The sequence below is a fragment of the Lactuca sativa genome, chromosome 8 (assembly GCF_002870075.4).
Source record: "Lactuca sativa cultivar Salinas chromosome 8, Lsat_Salinas_v11, whole genome shotgun sequence".
NCBI classification, from domain to species: Eukaryota; Viridiplantae; Streptophyta; class Magnoliopsida; order Asterales; family Asteraceae; genus Lactuca; species Lactuca sativa.
The window spans coordinates 28,784,933-28,802,436 of NC_056630.2; the positions used below are offsets into that span (position 1 = coordinate 28,784,933).

Below are 17,504 nucleotides of genomic sequence, written 5' to 3' on the forward strand. Positions count from 1 at the left end.
TAAAAGAGATTTTTTTATGGATTGAAGTGTTATACCCTTTATTTAGTTATTTTCTAATTAAAAAATAGAACATGACCCTCTCTCTCTCTCTCTCTCTCTCTCTCTCTCTCTCTCTCTCTCTCTCTCTCTCTCTCTCTCTCTCTCTCTCTCTCTCTCTCTCTCTCTCAATGTGTGTGTGTAAATAAATATCAATGATTTTGATTTTGAGAACAAATCGATTGTTTCCTAATCGTTTTTTTAGGTCGTTTCCAAATATTGGTAAAACAGTTGTATCCTAATCTGAGTTTCAAATTCGTTCCTTGAACAAAATCACATACTACTATGAACATGAACAAATTTAAACCTGATTGACGAAGAATCGATGTGTTCGTATCGATGGCAGATGAAGATTGAGGTTTCTAGATCTGCATTCGCTAGAGAGCGAGAAGAGTAACCAAAGCTATTAATTTAGTTTGAAATAGGACCATATCTGCTACAATTTCGCAACTGTTGAACCAAGTATGTTATAAACACCAAAGTTTCAGGACCAAACATGTAATTTCTATACTTTATATTATAAGGGGGTTAAATGGAAGCTTTAAAAATATTTGGTTGAATGCGATGTACAGCAATTGCACACCAACTCCTCTTATTATATAACCCATGATCTTTCATTAGATACAAGTATACAAGTACGCGGGGATTATAAATATTGCTACAATTACAGCTCACCCTCATTCGATATTTCCGGCAGAAAGTAAGGGCGGATGGACGCTTCAAGAAACGAACCCGGCACCGAGTCCATGTTGTCGTGCCGGAGGAAGAGCAACTACGACCCCAAAACCGGGATCTACCACTCCCTCATTCAGCTCGAAGGAAGCCACAAAATCCCTACTACGGCCAACCTTGACACAGCTACGTTTGTGTTATCTCAGTTCCCGAGTCTAGACCAATCCGACATGAAGGTCGCGCTTATAGACTCCACCACAAACCGCCGTCTCACTTACAGGGAACTCCGACGATCAATCCACTCGTTAGCAGCCGGGTTGTACCAAAGATTCGGCGTCCGTAAGGGCGATGTGATCTTTGTTTTGTCATCGAATTCAATCATCTATCCAACCATATGTTTAGCCATACTCTTGGTCGGCGGAGTTCTTACAACGTCCAATCCAATCAACACAGAATCTGAGATAACCAAACAAGTACTCGATTCCGGAGCCAAACTAGCTATCGCTGCACCTGACGCGATGCATAAACTACTCTCGACTGGAATTCCTACCATCGTCACTACTCGTGATCCGTTAAACAGCACTGAAGTCTCTGTGGAAGAATTAATCAATTCATGTGATCAGTCCATGGAGTTGCCGGAAAACAAACAGACTCAGTCAGACACGGCAGCCGTACTGTACTCGTCGGGGACGACAGGGACGAGCAAAGGTGTAATACTAACACACGGGAATCTTATCTCTACGATAACACTACTCAAATGGGCTGCTGAAACAACAGCAGCCAAAGATGATATTTTTCTGTGTTTTATACCCATGTTTCACATCTACGGTTTAGTATTTTTTGGCCTCGGATTACTATGTGCTAACACCACAACAGTGTTGATGAATCGATTCGAATTACAAGCCATGTTAGAAGCAATACAAACTCATAAAGTCAATAACATTCCAGCAGTTCCTCCTGTTATACTTGCAATGGTGAAGTACAATGGAGGTGGATATGACTTGTCGTCTTTGAGAAGTGTGGGTTCAGGTGCCGCACCCTTGAGCAAACACGTGGCTACTAGGTTCAGAGAAAAGTTCCCATGGGTTGACCTAAAGCCTGGGTATGGGCTGACCGAGAGCTGTGGGGCAGCTGCTTTCTTTGTTTCAAGTGAAGAAGCCATAGCTCGGTCAGCCGCTTCAGGAGGTTTGTTTCCAAGTTTTTCTGCGAAGGTTGTTGATTTCGAGTCAGGGATTGCTCAACCTCCTTATAGCGAAGGTGAGATATGGTTGAAGGGGCCGACTGTGATGAAGGGTTATTTAGGAAACGAGGCTGCAACTTCTGCAACCATTGTTTCCGATGGGTGGTTGAGGACCGGTGATCTTGGTTACTTTGATGAAGATGGTTATCTTTTCATCGTTGATAGGATCAAGGAGCTCATAAAACATAATGGGTATCAGGTAGCTCCCGCAGAACTGGAAGCGATACTACTAAATCATCCTCATATACTTGATGCAGCAGTTATTCCGTGAGTTCATTAATTTCAAAAAGCGTTTATGTTTGTGTGTAAGTGTAGCAAAACTCAGTGAGATTATAAGCTTCATAATTAATTTTGTAGACTTGAAGATGAAGATGCAGGAGAGATACCAATGGCGTACATAGTTAGGGCATCTGGTTCGGAACTCACTGAAGAGCAAGTCATGCAATTTGTTGCTGGCCAGGTTTGTATATACACTTTTGTTTCTTCTTAATTCTTCCAAGAGAAGTGACATGTGTACTAATATTAGGTAGTTGATTGTATTTACAGGTGGCTCCATACAAGAAGATCAAGAGAGTAGCTTTCATAAACGAAATACCAAAGTCGGCTGCTGGCAAGATTCTGCGAAAAGATCTAATTGCTCAAAGTAAACAGACCGTTAAATCCAAACTGTAACAAATTAAGATAAAATGATACAACCATGCCCCAGCTGGTTCACGATTAGCAGATCATAGAATATATGTAAATATTTAGCTGAATATTATTCGGTCGAATATCAATGAAATAAGCAAGGTGAATGATAAAACATGTTAGTCCTTCTGTCGGTTTTATTTGTATAAAATATAGACATGATTTCGATTTACTTGTAGAAATATAGTATTTTGATTGGTTTTATTTCTATAAAAACATCGGTCCCCCAAAAATTATACAGGTTTGACTGCTGAAGATGAACGTGAGTTGAGGAAAGGGTGGTGCTATAAAAATGGTAGGGAGAGGGACCGGCTACTTCTAACTCCCAAAAAATGAATTTAAATGATAATATATTTTTTATTTTGTTTATTTTTATTTTATACACGTACGTTTAGTTCTTAAAATTTTTATGTATATTTAGTCTTTTATATATTATTACAAAATAAGCCCTTGTTGTTTTTATATACATTCAGTACTTATGACCGGTGTTTAGGTTTTTCTTACAACATATTACGCTGGACAATTATTAATAAGGTGTTCGGAGATGTTCATGCTTATGGTGATCACTGTCTCGGCTGCTTGGTTGCTTAGTTCTTATGGTTTGACTTAGGTCTTGTGTTATGCGCATCAAAACTTCTTCAAACCATCATAGATTTTAACCATCTTTATATCCATACGTTCGTATTTGAGTATACTACAACTTTTATTCAAATTACTTCCGTTAATAAGTAATATATTTTTACTTATAATCTTTATATCCATACATTCTTTATGAATGTATGTATGATTTTTTTTTTGATAAAATTGTAATTAAAAATATATTGTTTTTTAACGGGAATAATCTAAACGAAAATTGTAGTAGACTCAAATACGAATGTGTGAATATAAAGATCGTTAAAATTCGTGATCGTATGAAGAAGTCAAAACATTTAGAACACAAGACCTAAACCAAACTACAAGAACTAAGAAACCAAGCAGTCGATGTCGCAGTGGCCATAAGAATAAACAACTCCAAACACCTTATTAATGATTATTCCGCATAATATGTCGTAAGAAAAACGTAAAAAAAAACTGGTCATAAGTATTAAATGTGTAAAAAACAACAATGACTTATTTTGCACCAAAACAAAGAACTAAATGTGCAAAAAAAAATATTAATGACTAAATGTATATAAAATGAGAAATATCTTACCTTTTTAAGTCATTTTTTTTTTGGCTTACCTTATGTAGCCGGTCATACGGACTAAATTACAGTTAAACAAGTTGAAGGTGTAAATGTGAACGAAGAAACACTCAGTGACCAAATACGTACAAATCGAAAAGTATCTTCCCTTTTTAAGTCATTATCCCAATAATGATATGTCAAAGTTATCAATTTGTGGACAAATTAAACTTACAGATAATATGACTTAAAATACAGTATATTTTTTGATTTGTACACATTTGATCACTGAGTTTTTTTTCATTTATATTTACCCCTTCAATTTGTTTCATTGTATACATTCAGTCTTTATGACCGACTACTTCAAATAAGCCGAAAAAATGACTTAATAGGGTAATATATTTCTCACTTTGTACACATTTAATCCTTAATATTTTTTTGCACATTTAGTAATTATTTTTTTTTTTTTTGCAAAATATGTCCTTATTGTTTTTCTACACATTTAATATTTATGATTGATTTCTTTAGATTTTTCTCACGACATCATACGTGGTACAACCATCAATAAGGTGTTCGGAGCTGTTGATGTTTAACGGGAGTAATCTAAACGAAAGTTAAAATAGACTCAAATACGAATGCATATAAAGATAGATATGAGATCGTATGAAGAAGTTACAACGTTCAGAACATAAGACCTAAGTCAAACCACAATACTTAAGCAACCAAGCAGTTGAGGCTGCGGTGACCATAAAATAAACAGCTCCGACCTTATTAATAATTGTACCACGTAAGATGTCATAAGAAAAGCTAAAGAAACCAGTCATAAATACTAAATGTGTAGAAAAAAAAAACAAACATATTTTTTGTAACAAAAAATATTAAAGACTAAATATGTACAAAGTGAAAAATATATTACTTTATATAAAGTCATTTTTTGGCTTACATGGAATTACTGGTCATAAGAACTAAATGTGTACAATTAAATAAATTGAAGGGTAAATGTGAATGGAAAAAATTCAATGTCCAAATATATATAAAAATCAAAAAATATATTACTTTTTTAAGTCATTATCATTTAATTGTATACTACGATTGATGCCATGTAAGAAAGACGTGACAAAAACATTTCACAGGGACAATACATGTTAAAAACTAAAGTACAAATCATTTCCATAAAAAATGTGTTATATTATCGACGAAAACTAATATATATATATATATATATATATATATATATATATATATATATATATATATATATATATATATATATATATATGGTTAGGTTATAGTGTTTTAGGTAGTTATTGTATGTATGTAAGGAGAATTCTGGACCAATATATGAAACAATGAGTGACTATGATTTTGAGGGTCTATGATATTACAATAGAATATCATGTATCATAATATCACTCAAATTTAATTAAAATGGTATTTTAGACAATTAACTATATTTAAAAAAAGGAAATTTTCGAATTTGAAGAGATAATTCTGATTTTAAAAAAATAATTAATTCAACTTTAATTCTAATTTAATTTGTAATCATAACCGATTATAACTTATTTTATTCTGTCAGAATGCAATTCTATTAGAATGACATTTTGTTCGAATAACAGTTTATGACATCTTTTAAGAATACAGAAATAATATACACAATCGATTCTTGAACTAATAATATATATCAAATAATTATATTCTATGATTGTGATACAAAAAGAACATTCTTGAATAATAACAACATTATGAAAGAATAACAAGTGTAATTCTTAAAAACAACAACATCCTTAAACTGTGAGGATGTTCAATCTTGGATTCATTCTTCACGTCAATCCAATAAGTTCTTCAAGCCATTCCTATCACAAATGCAACAAAAACATCAAAACCCAACGAAAAACACAAATTCATTTTGAAAGAATAATGTTGCTAAGATTCATTTTATACATTCTGGCGGAATACATTCTACTTTGTCATTTGAATAAAAAATATTGACAATCATAAATCAATGAAAACTATTATGCAAGTTTATTCTAAAGAATTGTAAACATGTTTATTCTGAAAGAATTGTAAACATGTTTATTCTGCAAGAATGATACTGTAAATATTCTCCCAGGATGGTTTTTAATATGCTTAAAGACTTTGTATTATCGAGAGTATGAAATTAATTCAAAGAAATCAAATTAAATCATAATGTTTACGGAATAAATAATCATAAGCAAAGTCAAAATATAGAAAAAAAGACCTCATAAGATCAACACCAGACCATATTAACAAAACTATAGTGGCTAATTTTCAAATGGCATAAATACTTATCACTGAACATCATATGCTAATAAATGGTACATGTTTAACCTTTTCCACACATACATACAAGACATACATCAAAAATTTAGTAGAAAACAGATAGGCCAATAACAAGAAGCAAAAACATGGAAATGATTATACCAGTTGAACATAATCGAATTTCATCAATAAAACTATAGAAAAACACCACAAATATCAAAAACTTAATATTTGTATCCAACATCAAGTTACGAAATTGAATAAACCTAAATTAATCAATTGATTATAATAATGAAAAATAGACTTTTGACCACCTATGCAATCATCAAATACTTTCATAGGTTTCAAGATATTTTAATAATATTAGTTTCTTTTAGTGTAATGAACGAGAGAAATGTTTATTTGAATCGGCAATGATGATTATGGTCGTTGGTACTCCTTCCTTCTATTGTTTGGGGTTGTAGGAAACATTTGAACTAAACTCTCTCTCTCTCTCTCTCTATATATATATATATATATATATATATATATATATATATATATATATATATATATATATATATATATATATATATATATATATATATAAACACACACAAACCTTTTTATATTATATAAGACACAAATTTAAAGACATTATAAACACAAATACACAATCAATGTTATCAATACACTCTGCCGACTACTAATACTTATATATATATATATATATATATATATATATATATATATATATATATATATATATATATATATATATATATATATATATATATATAGGGATAAGTTATATTGAGAACACTAAAATGTTGAGAATCGCAAGAACAAATGTGGACCAATCGTTTCATAAGGGTCAAAAATAGGAAAGTATATAGTTATGTAAACAGTAATTTGGTAACATATATATAACCTTAATGTATTAAATAAATACGTAACAGACGTTTTCAATGATTGAAGCCAAAACGATGAAGAACGTTAATTGAATAAAAGTTATTGAAACCATATTGGTTATTGCTGCAGTCCATATCGCCGACATTAGACGTGTAATCGAAATTTGCAAAATATTACAACAATATTGTTGTCATCGTCTGGAATCAGATTACAATACGTTGATTGAATTCGGCTGCGATGAAGCACACCGGTTGTGGGGATTTTTATGGCGATGAAAGTTACTTCAATTCACGGATCGATATTGGTGATGAAGGTGAAGGTATGTGTGTTTGATTTCATAAATTATTATTTGACTGTAATCATATTGTGAAACGAAAAAGAAGTGTTAGTTTCTGCTAAAACGAAATAGAACTGTTCAATTCGATTGAATTGATTTATACTGATGAATGATTCAGAGGTGAAGTAAATTTATATCTATAGTAAAAGCAGTGGTGAGTTAGTTAGATGTTGTGTGGGTATTAAATGCTAGAATATGATAATCAATAATGAATGAGTATTGTGTAATGCGAAAAAATAATTAAATTCAGTGATGATTATGATGTTGTGTATGTACGTAGCTAATTAACTTGTGAAAAATATATATTTATTTTTTCCAAAGTTTGTGGTTTTGTGTTGATTCATATCTGAATAGGTTGATAAACACCTATACCCTTATTCGCTGATGATTATAATATAGACTTGTTATTCCATTAAGTTGTATAATCTTGGTTATATGTGAATCATTGCTTAATTTATGGAATAATTTAGTTTTACGTTGAAACATATTTGAATAGGTTTGTAATCGCAAATGATTTAATGTAGTTGTGATAGAACTGGGGTATATATAAATATTGTTGTTTCTTTCATAATTGAATATAATTGATTTGATTTGAATTTAGTTGGTGTCTATTTGTAGTTGTATTGCAATCATTGAATAATATGCGAGGTGATAATCAATAATGTTTGCAACTTTTTATTAGGCAAAACAGTTTTGTTTATTTCAAATTTAGACTTTTTATTCCATTAGGTTGCATAGTCTTGGTTATATGTGAATCATTGCTTAATATAAGGTATTATGTGGTTTTACATTGAAACAGTTTTGAATAGGTTTGTAATCACAAATGATTTTATGTACAGTTTTGAATAGGTTTGTAATCACAAATGATTTTATGTACTTGTGATATAACCGGGGTATCTATAAATGTTATTGTTTCAATCATCATTGAATACAATTGTTGTTTATGGAATTATGTGGGTTTACGTTGAAACATATTTGAATATGTTTGTAATCACAACTGATTTAATGTAGTTGTGATGGAACTGGGGTATCTATAAATGTTATTGTTTCAGTATACAATTTATTTGATTTGAAGTCAATTGTCGTTTATTCATAGTTGTATTGAAATCAGTGTTGCAAAACTCGGCCTACTCGGCCGAGTACTCGGCCGATTACTTGGAATCGGCCCTCCACCAAGGCGAGTAATGTCAACTCGGCCAAAAAACTCGGATTTAGTCAAAATCGGCCAAAAATCGGTCAAACTCGGTCAAAAATCGGACAAACTCGGTCAAACTCGGGCCTACTCGGTCTTACTCGGGCCTACTCGGTCAAACTCGGCCAACTCGGTCAAAATCGGTCAAACTCAATCAAAGGGTCAAAATTGTCATAAAAAGAGAAAAAAATCAAGAATTTCAAGATTAATATGTATAATGCACTTAATGATTTATTATTTGACACAAACATGTGATTATTACTACATATATCGTAAATTTTCAATAATTTTCCACGTAGTGAAACAATTATGTGTATTTCAGTTTTTATGTATTCACATGTATCTAATTTTGGTTATAAATTTCAATCAAATTATGATTTTAACTTATGATTTTGACATATATAATTTCCCAAAAAGTATTTCTACATGAATTATCGAATCCGAGTGTAACGACCAAAATTTCAAAACAATTAAAACTTTTCAAAAACAACCCATTTTAATAACGTTGTTACAAAAAGGTTTTCAATACATTATTTAACAGAGTATTTCCCAGGTTCACTTCATAAAACACCAACGCGAGGAACGGTACGATCACGCCTTTGCCTTGCCACAGACTCCTGAGAACCTGAAAACATAAAACCATAACTGTAAGCCCGAAAGCTTAGTGAGATACCAGCCTGGCCGGTCACTAGCATAACATCACCCTACGAATCAGTCAACATACTAAATGCACACATACGCCTTTCCAGGCCATGACCTTCCGGTCCACATCGCAATGCCTTCCGACCCACAACATATAATGCCTTCCGGCCCACAACATATAACGCCTTCCGGCCCATAACATAATGCCTTCCGGCCCATATCCCGCAATATCATAACAACAGACAACTACCCGAATTTCCATCCGATAAAAGGGTTGGCCTTGGTGCCATAAACCCTATCGATATAGTGAGGATAACTCACCTCGAAACTGCCGACTGAACAGATAACTCAAGCTGCTCCGATCACTGATACGATCTCCACCACTGGACAGTCACCAATGCACTGAACTCAAAACCATAAACAACAATTACCAAAATACCCCTGGAAACCACTGGTTAACCCTTGGTTAAAGACAAGGTCAAAGTCAACCCCTGACTGACCCTACTCGCCGAGTCAACCCTATGACTCGCCGAGTTCCCATACTCAAAACTTCACTCAATCCGCGACCTAACTCATCGAGTCACCCCGAGACTCGCCGAGTCCAACAACTCTGAGTCCACTCGCACACAACTCACCGAGTCATCCCTTGACTCACCGATTCTCGACTCAACCAGAGAATATCGGGACTCTTCGACAAGACTCGCCGAGTCCAGAACAGACTCGCCGAGTCTAAGGCTATCTTCAACCTACTCGCCGAGTTGTTCATACAACTCGCCGAGTCCCAGGCCATCTTCATCCGACTCGCCGAGTTGTTCTTCCAACTCGTCGAGTTCCAGATCATCTTCAAGCAAATCGTCGAGTACACCCATGTGACTCGCCGAGTACCACCGGTCTGAATCCATTCAGAAGCATTCCAGGCCATGCAATTGATCCAAAACATAGATCTAGCCTCCTACAATCCATCCATCACGTAAAGTGGCAAACTTTACATGAATCCAAAGAGATCTAGGCCTTATTCACTTTAGAGCTAGGGTTTGGGACATGATGGCTTCACTAAGCACTCAAACACAGGAAATTTAATGCACTCAAGGCCTGCAATATTCCAGATCTGAGGTAGCAACCTCAGATCTAACCTCCAAACTCCAAAACATACCAAGATATACTCCCCACAAACCCCAAAATGAAGAATCCATATGAGTGATAGCCCAAGAACGAGATATTACCTCAAAAGAACGCCCCAACTGCAATGAAACTCGAATCCAAGAAAAGCCCTTTGATTCAAGCCTCTTCTCCTTCAAGATTTCTTCAACAAACACCTCCCCAAGCTCCAAATACACTCCAATCTTCTTCAATCACGCTTTCTAGGGTTTCTGGACTTCAAGGGGAATCAAAGAGGCTGGGGAGAGGATATAATGTTCCTTATATAGGGCTCAACCCCGAGAATTAGGGTTTTCTCCACTCAGCGCCTACTCGCCGAGTCCATCTCATCGAGTCGCTGAGTCGGCTACTTAACACGCGACCAAGTCGCGACTCTACTCGCCGAGTCCATCCATGGACTCGCCGAGTCACTCTTTCCCAATTAACACTTTAGCCCTTCAACTATACTCTTGCTATTTCGGGATGTTACAATTCTCCCCCACTTAAATTAGGCTTCGCCCTCGAAGCCTACAGCAACTCGACTCTAAGGATACTCCCACAACGCGCCACCTGGCCTTAACCGGACCAGGTCCCTCAAGGCATACCCATCGAAACTCGAACACACTTTCCCTTCCTTTACGGTGTCCTGACCACCGTCTCGAACCGGGCACCGACTGTACCCCCTGATCATCATTCTCAATAACCGAGAATTACCCAAGATGCATCACTGCCCCAAATCTCAACAATCACTCGACCCATAAGGCTAGAAGTCCATGAACCATAGGATCCCAGATCCGAATCCTACTCTATCCATTCCGTGATGATGGAAGGACCCATTCTCATTCTCAAAGCAACTCCCACGAGTTCTCTTCTTGCAACCGCATACACATGTTGATCCAGTTCTAACACCCTCAGGTTCGGGAAAACCCGATACACTGATGATATCCTCAAACATCCCCCAGGACGAACCACTAATATACACCCCATACCCTGATCAGAATCACACTGAGAGTTCAAGACTCTCTCCCTGTATCCCTTCCGAGCCTCTTGGCTCTACACTTGCGGATTTCCCTCCGCGACCTCAGCAGACATTCCAAACCGGATGAGCTTCTATTCCACTGCCGCAAACACGCTGCTCAATAACCATACTCGAATTACTCTAATCATAACTCTGCTCTGCCGCTTTCACTTCCGTGAACTTGCACTCCCTCTCGGAGTTACACACCTCTTACCTCTCGCTCTTCCTTTACCAAGGAATCCACTCGGCCACAATGTCACTCCGACAAATGCCACGGTGCTCGCCCAACGCTACACCACCCTTTAGCGTTTCCGCTATCCATCCAACACACTTACTCTGACTCTCCTCGCAGGGACTCTCAAGCCCATGCACTACCTCAACTAAACAAGATCACTACCTGGGGCCAGACCTTCCAATGCAATCACACTGCAACATACACAATCCGCAATCTCAAACTGATCCAACAATACCAACAGAGTCTCCAGCATGACTGGACCGACTCACATAACACATATTAGCCACTCAAGGCTATAACTCTGCGGGTCCGTGCACCCAAACTCTGTGAACCCTCAGGTTCTAACTCTGGGAACCTTCCGGTTCCAACTCTATAAACATGCACAACATAAGTCACATAGAAATAATGCAGTACAACACATCACGTACATAAAACATACAAATACTCTGATCACATAACACCGGTTACCTACTCAAACTTGATCCCGGCCTGCTCCCAGGCCTCCACAATCAAATTCCCTAGGTCTGTATCCTGCCCCGCATGCCCGACATTCGCTCCTATCAGCCTATACTCTGGGCTGACAGAACACTGCTGAATCCCAGCAGCTAAGCACCCTCAAATACTCATCGAACTCCCAGAGAATTCTCCAATTCTCCCCCACTTAAAGCACTGACTAACAACCACCAGTCGCCATCAACGACCTTCTAGAACAACCCTGCACAAAGAAAACACTTACACATTGACTGCTTCCCACAAGCATAAACAACCCTCAACAAAACACCTCTCCTCACTGATCAATCCGCTCAAAAAGAATCCGATCTCCAATTATCCATTCTACGACTGCAGATGCTACCCGACATTCAACCCAAAGCCGCATCTCCACTAATAACCCTCACGAATGATAACCAACGATAGCACAAAACACCAAACTATAATCATACCAAACCCTCAGGGAACAACGGATACCAAGACGAAAACCCGAAACACGAATCCATAACCGAAACCTCAACCCACAGAACGACGAATACCTCATCGAAATCTACACAAAGATACCAGCACAAACAATACACCACAATAATCTCAAGATAACAAGACATCAAGAAAGAAACATACCCACAGCTGCCTCCGGCACTGCTCCGACCTCCTCTGCCGCAAGCTGATAAGCACGACGCTGAGCCCTTGGGGGCTCCGCTCCATCCTGACCTCCTCCTGAAATCCTCAAAGTGGCCGGTGCTGGAGCCTGCACCGGTCCTGCGGAAAGCTGTGGACAGTTGACCCTCATATGTCCAACCTGACAACAATGATAGCAAATCCTCAAATCCCGAACCGGCGCTGACCACCGACAATCCCTCGCATAGTGCCCCTCCTTTCCGCACTTGCGGCATGCACCACCGGACTTGCAAACTCCGGTGTGCCTCCTCCCACACTTCCCACAAGTGTGGCTGCTCAGATCCCCCACTCTGACATCAACGGTCTTGGACCGTTTCGGCGCCGGCTGCGACTGCACCGAAACCTGCCTCAGCTCACGCAACTGCAACTCAATCTCTAACTCACGCCGCCTGGCGGCCTCCTGCAACTCCAACAAGGTTTCGCACTTCTGCGCAGACACAAACTGTCTGATATCCCCCCTGAGCATACTCAGATATCGGGACATCTGAGCTTGCTACGAAATGAACTTAGGGCAAAACATCGCCCTCTCAGAGAACATCCCGGTGATCTCAGTCACCGACTCCGAATCCTGCTTTAGCTCAAGGAATTCCTGAGCCAATCTTTCCCTCTCATCCTGCGGAGCATAGCAAGTGCTGAACATCTCTCCGAACTGATCCCATGAAACCGCAGCCCTCTGTGCATCCGAGTATGACCCCGCGGTCACTCTCCACCAATCCTTCGCCCCGAGCCTCAACAGGTTCAGAGCACACCTCACCCTCAGATCAGCAGGGCATGAACACATGAAGAAACACCCCTCCACGTCTGATAACCACCTCATAGCAACAATCGGGTCCTGAACTCCATCGAATTTGGGAGGCTCCGTATTATCGAAGTCCCGATACTGAAAATCTCTATCAGCTCCTCCCCTTGCCGCTGCTACATCCACTGTAGCTGCCGCGGCAGCCGTCTCCGCGAGAGCCGCATAGCGCTCATCAAAATACTCCACCATGGCGGTCTTGATCGACCCAAACAGTTTTGGAAACTCAGCCCGGAATAATGTAGCAACCTCATCATGCAGGATCTCGCGAATCCTCACATCCAACTCGCACGAGCTCATCTGACCAATAACCTTGGGCGGCACAGACCCGCCCTGAACCCCTTCTCCTACTCCCGATCCTGACCCGGATCCGCTCCCAACATGCCTCGGGATCACCATACTGAAAAACACCACAAAAATCTCAGACACTTCCCACAAGCCTGGGATCCAACTCTCTCAACCCCACCCTAGAGATCATGGTTTCCCTGATACGCGTATGGGTCCTGTGCTTTCAGTAGTACGGGCCCATACTACCTTCCACACCTACCCATATTTGTATGAAGTACTACCACAACACCCTAGAGAAACATGCATAACAACGCTCAACCCTCACCACTAGAGGAACACAGAGAATCTCCCATAAGGAACCCTAGGCTACAGGCATCACAAATCAGGCAACATTATCATGAATTCCTGAAGATCCCTAGCCTATCACTAGCATGCTGCTCTATCAAAGCTCAAAAACAAATAACATGCATGGTATTTTGGGGGGTTACTTACTGGCTCCGGCTGATCGTACCTCCGCGTCCTCCCTTACTCATTTTTGAAAACCATTTTTTTTAATTACTCTTTTGAAAACTCTCCTCGATTTGAGACTAGAGTCACACGAATGTTCCTCCAATTCACTCAAACCAAGGCTCTGATACCAACTTGTAACGACCAAAATTTCAAAACAATTAAAACTTTTCAAAAACAACCCATTTTAATAACGTTGTCACAAAAAGGTTTTCAATACATTATTTAACAGAGTATTTCCCAGGTTCACTTCATAAAACACCAACGCGAGGAACGGTACGATCACGCCTTTGCCTTGCCACAGACTCCTGAGAACCTGAAAACATAAAACCACAACTGTAAGCCCGAAAGCTTAGTGAGATACCAGCCTGGCCGGTCACTAGCATAACATCACCCTACGAATCAGTCAACATACTAAATGCACACATACGCCTTTCCAGGCCATGACCTTCCGGTCCACATCGCAATGCCTTCCGGCCCACAACATATAATGCCTTCCGGCCCACAACATATAACGCCTTCCGGCCCATAACATAATGCCTTCCGGCCCATATCCCGCAATATCATAACAACAGACAACTACCCGGATTTCCATCCGATAAAAGGGTTGGCCTTGGTGCCATAAACCCTATCGATATAGTGAGGATAACTCACCTCGAAACTGCCGACTGAACAGATAACTCAAGCTGCTCCGATCACTAATACGATCTCCACCACTGGACAGTCACCAATGCACTGAACTCAAAACCATAAACAACAATTACCAAAATACCCCTGGAAACCACTGGTTAACCCTTGGTCAAAGACAAGGTCAAAGTCAACCCCTGACTGACCCTACTCGCCGAGTCAACCCTATGACTCGCCGAGTTCCCATACTCAAAACTTCACTCAATCCACGACCTTACTCGTCGAGTCACCCCGAGACTCGCCGAGTCCAACAACTCTGAGTCCAGTCGCACACAACTCACCGAGTCATCCCTTGACTCACCGATTCTCGACTCAACCAGAGAATATCGGGACTCTTTGACAAGACTCGCCGAGTCCATAACAGACTCGCCGAGCCTAAGGCTATCTTCAACCTACTCGCTGAGTTGTTCATACAACTCGCCGAGTCCCAGGCCATCTTCATCCGACTCGCCGAGTTGTTCTTCCAACTCGTCGAGTTCCAGATCATCTTCAAGCAACTCGTCGAGTACACCCATGTGACTCACCGAGTACCACCGGTCTGAATCCATTCAGAAGCATTCCAGGCCATGCAATTGATCCAAAACATAGATCTAGCCTCCTACAATCCATCCATCACGTAAAGTGGCAAACTTTACGTGAATCCAAAGAAATCTAGGCCTTATTCACTTTAGAGCTAGGGTTTGGGACATGATGGCTTCACTAAGCACTCAAACACAGGAACTTTAATGCACTCAAGGCCTGCAATATTCCAGATCTGAGGTAGCAACCTCAGATCTAACCTCCAAACTCCAAAACATACCAAGATATACTCCCCACAAACCCCAAAATGAAGAATCCATATGAGTGATAGCCCAAGAACGAGATATTACCTCAAAAGAACGCCCCAACTGCAATGAAACTCGAATCCAAGCAAAGCCCTTTGATTCAAGCCTCTTCTCCTTCAAGATTTCTTCAACAAACACCTCCCCAAACTCCAAATACACTCCAATCTTCTTCAATCACACTTTCTAGGGTTTCTGGACTTCAAGGGGAATCAAAGAGGCTGAGGAGAGGATATAATGTTCCTTATATAGGGCTCAACCCCGAGAATTAGGGTTTTCTCCACTCAGCGCCTACTCGCCGAGTCGGCTACTTAACGCGCGACCAAGTCGCGACTCTACTTGCCGAGTCACTCTTTCCCAATTAACACTTTAGCCCTTCAACTCTACTCTTGCTATTTCGGGATGTTACACCGAGTACTCCCGAGTACTCCCAAGTACTCGCTACTCCCCAGTCGGCCGAGCAGGTACCGAGTAGCGAGTTCTACAACCTTGATTGAAATCATTGAAGAATATATGTTGAGACAATCATTAATGTTGGCAAATATTTATTAGGCAAAACAACTTTTTTATGTCATGGAATGGCTAAATTTGTTTATATAACGGTAATTATATTCAACAGTGGTTGTTATTGTTTAATAAATAATATAACAAAATGGTATTGTGATAAATCAATATTGGATATATTTGTTGTGGTGGAAGAGATAACTTTACACAAGAAAGTGAAGGTGGCTACGAAGATACATCTAATGAAAATGAGAGTGAAAATGAATCAGGTCAAAGTCTTGATGATTGTGACGGTAATGAAATCTAGTTAATGTTTACAAAAATTATTATCTATATAAATATAATTTAATTGGAACTGTTTGGATCAGGTACGAGATCTGATGAAAATGAAAGTGTCAACAATAGCATTTTATATTCACCTGGTGGATCTAATAAGTTGTGGAAACCTAGTGTCGCGAAAGAATTTATGCCTGATGAGCAGGTTACATTCGAATCACTAACACATGCAATCAATATGTATAGAAAATATGCAGAACATGCTGGGTTTGATGTTCGGTTGAACACAACTACAAGGTTTCGGCATGACAAATCAATAATGAAGATAAAGTATGTTGTTTTCAATCGCGGTGGTAAAATACCAGATAGAAGCCTGGATACAATGGATACAAATAATGGTGGAAGGAAACATAGGAATTCAAACTTTATTGTAACGGATTGTAAAGCATTGATAAATTTCGAACGTTTTAGTATTGGAACAAATGAGTTTCAAATTAGAGTTTCAAGAGCTGCACAACCACCCTGTGTATACCACAGAAGAGTGCAAACATTCAAAAAAAGTTAGAAAATTAAATTATGTAGACAAGGAGTTTATTATACGCGCAACAACAACAAATGTGGGTGCAACAAAGGCGCATAAACTTCGTGCTGTGTTAAAAGGTGGATATGAGTGTGTTGGTCCCGAAGAGAGTGATTACAAAGATTGTAGGAAAAAATTGGGTAACATTATAGGCAACAAGGATGTGCAATTGGTAGTGAATAAAATGAATGAGAGGAAAACATATTATCCAGATTATTCCTTTGAGTATAAATGTGTCGATAGCGTGTTAAATGCTATGTTCTGGGCTGATGAAACAGATAAGGTATTCTACAAGGAGTTTGGAGATTTGATATCTTTTGACGCTACCTTGCGAACAAATAAGTAA

The 17,504-nt window shown here is 38.8% G+C and overlaps 2 protein-coding genes across 2 annotated transcripts; both read left to right on the plus strand.

Moving 5' to 3' along the window:
* Nucleotides 1-656: 656 nt before the first annotated feature.
* LOC111911142 (probable CoA ligase CCL5) lies at nt 657-2,752 on the plus strand. The gene is made up of 3 exons (XM_023906932.3): nt 657-2,215; nt 2,306-2,408; nt 2,495-2,752. Exons 1-3 carry the CDS (start codon nt 747-749, stop codon nt 2,618-2,620), a joined length of 1,698 nt encoding a protein of 565 aa, XP_023762700.1. The 5' UTR covers nt 657-746; the 3' UTR covers nt 2,621-2,752.
* Nucleotides 2,753-7,205: 4,453 nt separating this feature from the next.
* On the plus strand, nt 7,206-17,504 carry LOC111911163 (protein FAR-RED IMPAIRED RESPONSE 1-like). Its single transcript, XM_023906953.1, has 5 exons — nt 7,206-7,287; nt 7,424-7,430; nt 16,498-16,595; nt 16,671-17,102; nt 17,161-17,504. Exons 1-5 carry the CDS (start codon nt 7,206-7,208, stop codon nt 17,502-17,504), a joined length of 963 nt encoding a protein of 320 aa, XP_023762721.1.

Excerpts from the sequence above, each read along its gene's own strand:
- LOC111911142 (XM_023906932.3), top strand. The coding sequence starts at position 747 with ATGGACGCTTCAAGAAACGAACCCGGCACCGAGTCCATGTTGTCGTGC. Across the intron at positions 2,216-2,305 it reads CTTGATGCAGCAGTTATTCC|ACTTGAAGATGAAGATGCAG; the intron begins GTGAGTTCATTA and ends TTAATTTTGTAG. Across the intron at positions 2,409-2,494 it reads TGCAATTTGTTGCTGGCCAG|GTGGCTCCATACAAGAAGAT; the intron begins GTTTGTATATAC and ends TTGTATTTACAG.
- LOC111911163 (XM_023906953.1), top strand. The coding sequence starts at position 7,206 with ATGAAGCACACCGGTTGTGGGGATTTTTATGGCGATGAAAGTTACTTC. Across the intron at positions 16,596-16,670 it reads AAGTCTTGATGATTGTGACG|GTACGAGATCTGATGAAAAT; the intron begins GTAATGAAATCT and ends TGTTTGGATCAG. Across the intron at positions 17,103-17,160 it reads AAGAGCTGCACAACCACCCT|ACAAGGAGTTTATTATACGC; the intron begins GTGTATACCACA and ends TAAATTATGTAG.